At 32.8% G+C, this 12,320-nt stretch overlaps 1 protein-coding gene across 1 annotated transcript in view; it reads right to left on the reverse strand.

The window, feature by feature from the left end:
• Window positions 1-1,454: 1,454 nt before the first annotated feature.
• The window catches only part of EXOC5 (exocyst complex component 5), a 69,301-nt gene continuing 58,435 nt past the window's right edge, over window positions 1,455-12,320 (reverse strand). Inside the window, exons 14-18 of the mRNA XM_047735665.1 lie at window positions 8,405-8,525; window positions 7,106-7,192; window positions 4,733-4,841; window positions 4,320-4,535; window positions 1,455-3,683 (exon numbers count right to left, since the gene is read on the reverse strand). Of these exons, the coding sequence (XP_047591621.1) occupies window positions 3,495-3,683; window positions 4,320-4,535; window positions 4,733-4,841; window positions 7,106-7,192; window positions 8,405-8,525 (722 nt within the window). The 3' untranslated portion in view covers window positions 1,455-3,494. The remainder of the gene's footprint in view (window positions 3,684-4,319; window positions 4,536-4,732; window positions 4,842-7,105; window positions 7,193-8,404; window positions 8,526-12,320) is intronic.

A 12,320-nucleotide genomic window follows, 5' to 3' on the forward strand; every position in this document is an offset into this window, starting at 1 on the left:
CTGACTAGATAAATGCAGCTATCATTATTTTTTATTATGCATCAAAATTGCTATTTTTACTTTAGGCAGAATTATTTACTCTAACAACATGGGCTGGTCTTTTCCTCCAAAGTACACAATATATTTCAGGTCCAATTTTCTCAAGAAGAAGAAGTACTACAGGAACTGAATATAGTTAAACTAATTTCACTTGGATAAAAGCATAAAGTACTTTTGATGTTAAATTCTCCAAAAGAAATCATAAGAATTCAGTACACTTCTAGGAAACATCTCACACTTCTGAGTCAATGAGTTAATATATAGGTAATACACACCATAATTTTGTATTAAAAAAAATTAAATTCCCAGAGGTGAGCTTTTTAAGTCAATGACAAATTATGCCCTAAGTGAACCTTGCTTACTCTCATACGTTCAAGCATGCCTTAACCGCTATCTTATAAACATGACAACCTTAAAAGGTTTTGTGGCATTTCAGGAATCAAAATCTCTTTATCCAGATACTAGTAACTATTCACCATCACAGATGAAAAAAAGGCATTTTAAGCAAGCAGTAAATTCTCCACTTTGAGTCGGTCTGATAATTCAATTATTTCATGGTAAGTCAGAAGCTGATATTCAGATAGTGAAATATTTTAAATGAAAGAGGAAAGAAAATCATTTAAATATATCAAAGCAGCTCTTACTTAAAAAGGGAAGGTGCTAGGGACTTGCAACCATGGTGATGCTCAAAAAGAGGCTAAGTACTTGTCTTGAAGTAGTCAACTATCTAAAGGTCCATACAAGCATCATCAATAATTCTTCGTAAGGGCTATTCATCTACTCTGGTTGACTGTCATTTTCAATATCATAACATACACGCTAGACTTCTTAAACTTGTGTTCTGTATTTCACTTTCTGTACCATTTTATGCAAACAGAATATACTCAAGTTGAAGAAATATAATTTGCAGTGTTTTGGTGCATATTTGCAACTTCCAAACATTACCTAAATGTTGCCTGTTAGCTCATGTGGAACTGTAGAAAACTGTAAAGATTTTCCTTATTCAATGCTGGCTAAAGTTACTAATACACAAAGTTCTGGTCCTGCTAACCTAAAATTTTACCATGTGCACATGAAAAAATCTTACTTATTGATCATCTCTTTTGAGTCATAAATTATGGATATAATTTTATAGTGGCCACAAATATAAAAAATACTTTAAAAACTGGAATACAAAGAATACAAGGAATGCATAAGGGTTTATAAAAAAAACAATTTTTTTCTTAGAGAAAGATAACCAGTTTAGGTTAAATGTCTAATCTTAGTTATAAAGTACTTTTCTGCTAAAAAAAGGAAGTGAGAAGACCTATGCTATAAAAAATAAGGAACATCTTGAAAACTTGAATAGAAATAATTTATAAAATTAAGTACAGATATCCTAAAGATGTAAAAATGGAGTGAAATAAAAAAACAACTGCAGGGAATTTGTTTATTAAAGCATTAATGTTAACACTTCTAAGTATTCACTTACGAGTTTTCTTTATCACTGCCTTGGTCAATGGACATAATGGAAAATATTGCACAAAACTCAAGCATGGAAATAATAATTAACAAAATATCTAAGCAACATGTATAGCCTTTACATTTTAAAAATTAATCCAAACAAAATAATTTGAAGCACTTCTCTGATTTGGAAGTCTTAAAATGTTTCTCACATGTTTTATTTAAGATTTTTTTTTTTTTTTTTTTTTTTTTTTACAAATTGACACTGTGTACAAAGAGTTCAAATGGCCAGTAAAACTACTGCTTTAAAATTGTTGGCTTTAAGTAACAGAGGTATAATTTGAATTCACATCAGAGCTTTCTAAAATGGCAATAGTACAAGCATATGACTTTCTCTAGTATCCAAAATCTGTTCTGGCTTCCCTTGGCTAAGGAATAGAAAACTAGACAGCCTTCTAAAACTGCCACGATTTCCTGAAATGCTTTGATAAAAGTTGGCATACTTTGTTTCTCTTCCTTACCTTGGTAACACTGGGCTAAACAGAAAATGAAGAATATTTAGTCAATAGTAATTTAAACAGTAGCTAGCGTTGGACCTGGAAGTTTTGGAAAAATTGATGACCATTCAGAAACATAGTCTTAAAAGAAAAGTAGTTTGCCAAAATTAGGCCAAAAATCTTCTTAAAGGGAAAAAAAATGCCAAGAATGAGCTGAACATTAAAGTTTATCTGTCCCTAGATGATTATGAAAAACACAAAGGAAGCTGAAACACTACATATAGATAAGAATGAATTCATACGGAGCAAGTTTATAGAAATTGTAGAGTAATAGCCTTTCTAAATTTCCACTTGATGTTTAAAATTTTATAAGTGATTTATTATGTCACTACATTAAGCCAATTCAATTAATTCCAATCAGTAAGAACTGCTTCAGAAATACTTTGAAAAAGATAATGACAGAAACTATAGATCTAAAAAGCAACCAGTTTTTACAAAGCTCATCTCCAGATGTAGAATATATAATGCTATCAATTCCTGGTTCTCCTTAAAATAGATTACTTATGTTTAGCCATCCCATCTTATTCCAGTTTAGCATTAAGAAAGAAATCTTAAAGGACTGTACTGTTGCTAAACACTGTCAATATTTCTCATATTCACCATTTAGACTATACCTCATTTTATTTCCCTTATAATATTAAAATAATGAATAAATAGGGTCCTTTAGTTAAGGTCCTCCACCTTATCTTAAATGAAATATAAAATAAGGCAGACTTATTAATTTCTTGCCAGCATTGGCTTAAAATCTGTTTACAAAATAAGAAATAGTAAACTTTAAGGTTTGTTTTTTTTTTTTTTTTTACCCAGAAAGCAGATGTATCCTGATCCACACCTAATATCTACATAAAACATTTCATCATTTTAGTTTAGTCTATAACATTTTTCTTGGAATATTATTATACCTCAGGAAAAAATCCAATTAACCAACTACAGAAATTATGCTCAATTACTAACCTTTTGAAAGAGGCAAAAGTTCAATAGGAAAACCTAAAATAACTTGTTTAACAATTACCAAGTGCTGAAAAGGTCATTAAAAATTGGTAAATAATAAATGCAGTTTTGTTGTATTTTACCATTAATGCAAAATAGGACAGTGAAACTTCCCAAGAGAATATGTTAAAGAATGTCAACTGGAACACTGATAACATCACATTTGTCTTCTGACACCAACATTTTCCAGGATGAAAACAGTGACATGTAGTTTCACAGAATATGAAATTTAGAATCTGAAATTTGTAAGTTCAAGAACAGAATTAAAACTCAACTTAAGGGGAAAAAACAAAATATGGCCAGTAGTGTCCAAATTTCAAATAAAATCTCAAGGGTAAGTATGGCTGCTGTTTCTCCAAACAGTCATTTTTCCATAAAATGTTGGCTGTGTCATAAGAAATCTCCTGTGCTTTCTATCAACCAAGGCCTGCTGAAGTACAACACATTTCCCTTGCATATTCAACCTCAGCTGAAATGTCGAGCAAGGCGGGCAGATCTATAGTCAGCACGAAGTTGTACAAAGGAGTGAAGAATGTTCTTGTCCAGATTAGCAAGTTGTTCTCCTGAGCAGACTTGCTTTAAATTATCTGGGGCAACTACCAGAAGATTGCAAAGTGCATGCAGAGTATCAAAAAGCTGTAATACCAGTGGAATCTGAATTGAAAGAAGAAAAAAATAACATTGACACAAAACAATTTCTAGTTTTATAATTATTTTATAAATTCTTCTTATTTATATACTGTTAAGACTTACTAATGTGGGAGGATTCAATATTAAAAAGTGTAAAAACCTCCTGAAATTGTTAAAACCTAAATATTTTAGACATTAAATAAACTTGGTATAATCTTTTTGAAAAGATTCATGCCAATTTCCTTCAACAGTTGTCATTTATACTTCTATGGATTAGAATTAGTTACCATTAATATAGCAGTTTTCTTAAATAATTTAAGCCTTAAGGAAAACTGATTTCACAGAGATGTACATGAAGAAAGAACTTATTTTCCTGATGTGTGATATATACACAGCACTGGTTATGGAAGTCACCAATGTCATTTGGACTGTTGAACTGAAATATGGCCTTGTCTAAAATACAGCAGAGAGCAAAAACGTGTTAAGACTGAAAATATGATTAGAACATTACTCTTTCAGTTAGGAAATGTTAGATCTGTCTCACTACAATATCAACAAGTTTTAAACTTTTCAGCAGTGATTACAAGTCAGCATGCATTTTTAATGGTCTGACTTATGTTCTTGAGCCTACTGACAAGTTTTATATTTGTGAATACATACCTTGAAGTCTTTGGCACACTTCCTATATTCAGCTACATCACAAATTGCTAACATGCCACCCCCACAACTGTACGAATATTGTTGAAGATGCTCATAAATAAGTCGATGAAAACGTACTCCAAGTTCCATCAAAACTGTATCCACATTCTTCCCATCCATGGAATTTTTAATCTTTTCCACTTGCTTTCTTACATAAGCACAGACTTTAACACAGGCCTGTAAAATTTTTTCTACACTTATTACATAGAAATGTGTATCAGCTTAGCTAATAAGAAAATACATACAGTGTCTCATTAATCTCTAAGTATAAAAGAAAAAAATTTAGAGCACAGTAAGACACACCAATGAAAATGTTAATGAAAATATTATGTATAGTAGATATTCTTACTGGTATACTGAATTATTTTACTCACATTAGTATATTGAATCAAAACATTGTTTTCATCCTCTGGCTTAAAATCTGTCTTCTTTTGTTCTGCAGTCAAGATATGCTTCATCTGTCCAATCATACAATTTAATGTCCTAGAGAATTAAGAACACCATACATTTTACCCATTTATTTTAAATTTCCTTTAATTTATATTATTTATACTAAATTAAATTATTTAATTTCAGAGCACCATAAAATTATTTACTATTGGTAGACTTTAGATTTTAGAAAAAATAAATTCTAGGTCTTGCTATAAATGAACTCTTGGTTTTATTAGCTTCCTGCTCTTGCCCAATACTTTATTTATGGTTATCTTAAAGATGTGAGAAACCTGTCACTAACTTACTTCCTTAACAACCATATAAAGAGGGGCACCTGGGTGGCTCAGTTGTTAAGTGTCTGCCTTTGGCTCAGGGCATGATTCCAGGGTTCTGGGACCGAGCCCCACATCGGGCTCCCTGCTCGGCGGGAAGCCTGCTTCTCCCTTTCTCACTCCTGCTTGTGTTCCCTCTCTCGCTGTGTCTCTCTCTGTCAAATAAATAAATAAAATCTTAAAAAAAAACAAACCACCATATACAGAGACTGGTTAGGAAGAGGGGAAGATAGAGGATTTAAGACAAATGGCCAACGTTTGGAAGAACTGGTGAGAAGAATAGGAGTTTCATAGTCTAAGGATAAGCAGGAAGCTGAACAAATGGTACTAATGACTCAGTGGGGAAATGAGAACATGGGTTTACAGCAGCACCGATAACGTTTAAGTTATGTGTCATTCTCCAACAGTGGTCAGCCATCCAGTTACGGGAATAAAAGAGACTGCACTGATCTGCAATAAGATAGATAAGGTTAATGGAAACAGATTTTATGGTAATTATAAGGGACTAATTTAAGAGATGAATCAAACAACCTAAGCATAAAAATAAATAAAGAAAAGGATAGTAGATTGGCAAAAGAGAAATATATTAAGGGCTGGAGTTCCTGCGGAGGTCAGAAAGCAGGTTATGGAGTTGGAAGAACAGGAGACTGTGAGCAACCAGTGGGATATTCAAGTTTGAGGTTTTTGTTACCAATGATAATGAGGTCTAGTAGGATATGAGATTAAGTAGCTAAAGTGAAGATGATCAAGAAAATGAATGGGTCACACACATAGAAGTAGAAGTAACCTAAGATTTAAGGTTAAAAGAAAAACTATAAGCCAGATGCCCAAATCCTCAATAAATGCAGGAGACTAACATAAATGATTGAGAGACATAGCAATAAGAAAAGATGATGTGAGTTTTAAAAGCAAGGGGGTTCTGACCTAACACCTATAGATGGTTACTGGTCTGAAAATATCAGAAGGTATCAGATGAATGCTCTGCTCACCTCTTGGCCCCATGGTACATGGGTAAAATATGAGAAGTTCACATTCATGAGACCACTACAGAATACTGTGTCTTCAATTCATCAACTAGTGCAAAGACTCTGAGATTAAGGCTTATACAGAAAAATATTAAGAAGACACCAAGAAAATACATCTTTCCTATATCTCCGAAATTTTAACATATCTAACCTCCCCATGTCTCTAGCATACACCAAATGCTTGATAAGTGGTAACTATCATCATCATTAATATACGCCCACCACATCATCTCAAGAAAAGAGACCCACTGCTCTACAATATTAATAAGGTGATTAACTACAAAAAAAGTTACACAAAATGTCTGAATACAGAGTTTGTATTCACTTAATGAAATTTACGAAAACAAGTATATTTATTTAAAGCATTTCAGATCATAAGCCTGAAAATTCTAAATGAAAATAAAATCCTCTATGTTACATACCAATTTTAAGGAGTTTGGACAGAGAGAGGGAAAGAGGAAGAGGAGGAGAAAGTGGTGGCCTATAAAAATGGTTTTCAATTGAATCTAGTTTAAAAGCATACCTAAACATACTGAAAAACATTTTCATGTTGCATTTGTAATGGTATTTTTACAATTTAAAAAACGTAAGAGAAAAAGGGGGCTACTAGCTGGCTCAGTTGGTGGAGCATAGGACTCTTGGTCTCAGGGTTGTGAATTTGAGCCCCACATTGGGTGTGGACTTTAAAATAAAATCTTTAAAGGAATGCCTGGGTGGCTCAGTCAGTTAAACACCTGACTCTTGATTTCAGTTCAGGTCATGAACTCAGAGTCATGGGACTGAGCCCTGTGTCTGGCTCTGTGCTGAGCAGGGAGTCTGCTTGAGATTCTCTTTCCCTCTGCCCTTTCCCCAGAGCTTGATTTTCTCTAAAATAAATAAATAAATCTTTTTTAAAAATCTTTAAAAAATTAATTAAAAATAAACATAAAAAATATAAAAGGTAAAACTAACAACTTGCCTATCAATACCATTATCCAATTTCGTCTCCATTTGTTCAATTATTTCTTTTTTCTTCTGAAGGCATTCAGATAACTTAGGAGAAGAGCTATTGAATGTTTAAAGGGAAAAAAAAATCACATTAGCAGCCTTATAAAAGTTTTTCATATGCACATGTGTATTGTTATAAACATTTATAAATACACATGTATAGTTTTAATTTGTTCACAAATTCAAGAAGCACATTACATAGTAATGTCTATGTCCAATTTAATACTAGGAAATTAAGTAGTATTACACTATGCCTAACAGTCACACTAGGAAAAATTAACCAGTTATATGAGAAGGAAGAGGAAGGTTTAGATTTGTTACTTTCATGTAAGAGAAGATATCCCTTAAGAATATATGTGATTTTGAAATTTTGGGATTATTTGGTTTCCTTTTTAATTAAGTATCTAGATTAACAGTAAAACAAAAATGAACAAACCCCAAAGGCTATCACCAGAGTCTTAAGAATATAATAAATTATACTAATTAAAATTTGGAAACTAATAGCCAATCCAGTGGTATTTAGCTTTCCTATATTATGAAAACAAATTTGACAATCACATTTGCCTTCTGAATGCCATCTAAATGTCAAAAACCACCTAAACTATTAAGGAATATGCAACCCTAATAGTCATGTGAATTTTGCACCATAAGGCATTACAGCTCTTAAAATAGTACATTTCCTTTTAAAGTGTGATTCAGGGATCACAAGTTATCTTTATCTTTGAGATTGTTTATGAACTAATTTCTTGGGATATCAATGTGTACAATAAGATGTTTAAAATTTTATCTTTTGGGGTACTTGGGTGGCTCAGTTAGTTGGGCAACTGCCTTCGGCTCAGGTCATACTCCTAGAATCTCAGGATAGAGTCCTGAGTTGGACTCCCTGCTCAGCGGGGAGTCTGCTTCTCCCTCTAACCTTTCCCCTTCTTGTGCTCTCTCTCTCATTCTCTCTCTAATAAATAAAATAAACAAATAAAATAAAATTTTATCTTTTACACATAGTTTTCCTCTTCTTAAAAAATATTTTTCCTCTTTAATAATAGTACACATACAAATTTTATAAGGCATGTTCATGTGCGTATACTCTACATTATTTAATCCTCACATACTTTAGAAGTTCACATAAACTGATAGGAAGATATAAACCAAATCTTATTTAATGCCTTATTAAAATCTGTCCAATTAATCTTATAAAATTTTTGTTGCGTACCTTTATACATATAGCATTATAATTGTCACTGAAATACCAAGAAAAATCAATTTGACTAACCTTATTAGTGGCATAAGGTGATCATTAAACTGCTTGTCAAAAAGATGAAAAATAGTATTGGCCTGTTGCACAACATCCAAAAAATAGAGATTTGCATTCTTAGAATCTGAAGAGGGAATTCCTAAAATTGGAAGGCATGTACGTATTAGAATCATACTTGAAGAAATTCATCTTGGCAACAGAAAAAAGAACGTGGCATAATAAATAAAAGTAAATCCTATTTTAATAACTCAGCAATGATTTTTGTGGATAGAAGAGTAAAATTAAGCTCAATAACTTAATAAAGTGAATCCAAAATTTTTACATGAAAAATTTCACCATCTACCCAGTCTTCATTATTTGCTGAGATAAATCAAAAAATAAATCAATAAATGAATCATCTTGAACTGTATCTTCTTTCCTTTCCCATTTTCATGCCTAGTGGTTCCACATTAGCCATGCATACATTTCCACCGTTTTTCTTTTAACAAGGCCTCATTATCTCTGGTAACAGTTAAAATAATTTTTTATTAGTTTCTTGGGTTCAAATCACTCTTTCCTGCTCTGTAGTGTTGCCAGAGTAACATACTTAAACTTACACATTTTACTCATCTTGCTCTCCATTATTTCCTCAAAAATATTCAAAGTCTCCTCACTGTCTACAAAATAAATTTATTTTCAGCATGATACTCAGCCAACTCAATATGCTGACTCCAAAAGAAAGCTGACCTCTCCAGACTTCAGTTTCCTCTTTTTTGTAAAAGAGCAATAGGTAAATTCTAAGGTCCATTCAAACCTTAGATGTTTATGTTTCTAGCTAAAATTAAAAGGCATAGTGGGTTAGGGAAAATATTCACATATTAGAAAATGAAATTAATAACTACAATTCTTTATAGGATGATGATTTTTTTCAAAGTTTTAAAAATGAAAACAAAGGTGTTTCATTTTCCCATAAAAGTCAAAATCACCGACTGATAAGAAAATTAAAGGCTCCAACATAAACTTACAAGAGAAAAAAATTTTGTGGAAAATCCTTACTATTAACGAAAGATATTAAAATGAAGGTAGTTATTTATGTATGTTTTTAACCACTAAAGTTTTTAAAGGCGTATTCAATGTTATGCAGAAGAACTGGTACAAGCATATATACCAACAGCAGTGTAAATTAGTGTAAAAAAACCCTTTTGGAAAATTCTATATGTACAGAAATTTTTAAAAATTGGTAATACACCTTGTGGGGTTTTTTTTTTTCCCCTTTTTTAATGTACACCCTAGCCCCTATATGGGGCTCAAACTCATAACCTAGAGATCAAGAGTTGCATGCTCTACAAAACTGAGCCAGCCACGTGCCTCTAGTAACACACTTTGATCTGCTAACTTCACCTCTGAGAATTCATAGAGAAAATAATTCAAAATAAGGAAAACACTTTAAGCTCTACAATGTTCACTGCAGCATTATTTAAATTACCAAACTGCTGAAAAAAATCCAATATGTCTAGTAATAGGGGATAGTTAACTTCATTTAACTTTATTTTATATATATATAGATATACACACACATATATATATACACACACACACGACAAATTTTGATCATTAGAAATAACAACAGTAATTGTTAATTGAATGGCTACATGGAAGAAAACTTATGAATTATAAGAGACATTTTCATCCTACCAGTAAATTTTCTAAGCCTTTCCAAATTGTGAATATAGCTACTAAAATGAAGATATTAGATTTCCATATGAGCTAAATAACCATATGGATTCAAATTATTGTTACTTTTTTTCATTATCTTCTTTAATTTTCTTAATATCTTTGAGGTATTATTATCCCAATACAAACTGCCACATTAAGTCATTTGCAAATGGCAAATGTTAAACACTTGATGTCAAGAGTATGATATAATTGGGGTACCTGGCTGGCTCAGTTAGAAAAGCATGTGACTCTTGATCTTGGGGATCATGAGTTTGAGCCCCACACTGGGTATTGAGATTACTTAAGAAAATAAATAAACTTTTAAAAAAAGAGTCCACTGTAATTAAGTTTAAAAAAGAAGCAGAATACAAATGCTTCACAAGTTTACTGAATTATGGGTAATTTTGCTTCAATGTTAAAAAATTTTTTAAAAGGATGTGATATACAGTCAACAAACATTTTTGAGCATCTACTATGTGCTAAGGACTAGATAATAATGGTGAATAAGACAGATAAAATTCCTAGCCAAGGGCACCTGGGTGGCTCAGTAGGTTAAAGCCTCTGCCTTGGCTTGGGTCATGATCTCAGGGTCCTGGGATCGAGTCCTGCATCAGGCTCTCTGCTTGGTGGGGAGCCTGCTTCCCTCTCTCTCTCTATGCCTGCCTCTCTGCTACTTGTGATCTCTGTCTGTCAAATAAATAAATAAAAGCCTAAAAAAAAAAAAAAAAAGATTCCTAGCCAGAAGAGCATATATGCTGTTCTCTTAAAATGCTTTCTCCAAATACTCCATTTAACTCTCTTACACCATTCAGCTCTCTGGTTCATACATCTCCTTGGAGAGGCATCATCTAACCCATCTCTCTAAAAAAGTCCTCGGCTCCTGAATTCCTCCTCCCACCTCCCCAACACTTCTCACTATCTTTTACTCAGTTTTATTTTTCTTCATTGCACTTTCTAGTCATTTATCTATCTTATCTAAGAATGAAAGCTCCATGAGTACAGGAGTAGGCACTTAAAAGGTATGTGTTAATGAATGAATTCTGGTAAGTGGAGGCAGACATCAACAGATGAAAATTTCATTGTGATAAGTGTTATGAAAAACATTAATTGAGTGATGAAAAAATGAGTAACTAGGCTGAGACTAGAGGGCTATCTTAGCTAGGGTAATCCACAAAACCCTCTTTAAGAAGATGATATCTCAGTTGAGATTAGAAGTCGAAATGTCAGGCATGAGAAGAGCTAAAGGAAAAGGAATTGGGAAATAGGGGGGAAAGCCTGAGTCAGGGGAAAAAAAAAAAAAAAAAAAAAAAAAAAAGAATGAGGGCCAGAGGGGCTGATGGCTAAGGTAGTGAGAAGAAGTACAATATGAGAAGTGGATGTACACATAAGAAGATGACAGATCAAAAGCCATGTTTTTGTAAAGTTTGTTATTCTTTTCCCCCTAAAAGTATCAGGAAGTTCCTAAAGGGTCTTAAACAAGGAAATGATAATCAAACTGGCTGTTAACGTGGAGTAAGTCATGTGGAGAAGTGAGAAGACACAGAAAGAGCAGTTAGGAGAGGATAAAGATGATGGTATTTTAATTAGGGTGGCATCAGTAGAACTTGAGAAAAGTAAATGAATTCAAGTTATGTCTGAAGTATACTGATAGAATTTGCTGATAGACTAGCTATCAGGTTTGATGAAAAGGAAGAATTACGGCAACTCCAATGTTTGGGGCCTGCGCAACTAGTAAATAGTAATGCTTTTTAAGGACATGGGGAAGAATGAGAGTGGACCAGGTTCAAATGGAAGATAAAAGAGTTTCAGTAGGGATATGTTAAATTTGAGATGCACACTGAACAGGTGGAAATTTCAAGGAGGAAACTGCACTAATGTGGCTGGAATTTAGGAAAGAAATCATTATTATCCTATTAATACCAGTAAACCCAAAAGACAAAAAGCAAAGGAAAAATTTTAATATGAATCTATTACTTTCCAGGCTTATTTTGGAATATTTTCCTTTCTAAACTTCACATTACTCAACTGTTTCAACCAAAACTGCTTTCACCTTCAGTTCTGCTCCTCTGATATTTTATAACTTAAGCATTGTACCTCATTCTGTATACATACACTGTAGTGACTTATGTAGCTTACCCTGTCCTGCTTGATGTAAGTAATGTGAGAGAACTGTGTCTTTGTGTAACTTTCTGCACCTGACAAGTTCTTTCATTACAGATGCTCAAAAAGCATTATTCAT

Source organism: Lutra lutra, chromosome 7 (genome assembly GCF_902655055.1).
Source record: "Lutra lutra chromosome 7, mLutLut1.2, whole genome shotgun sequence".
Classification (NCBI taxonomy): domain Eukaryota; kingdom Metazoa; phylum Chordata; class Mammalia; order Carnivora; family Mustelidae; genus Lutra; species Lutra lutra.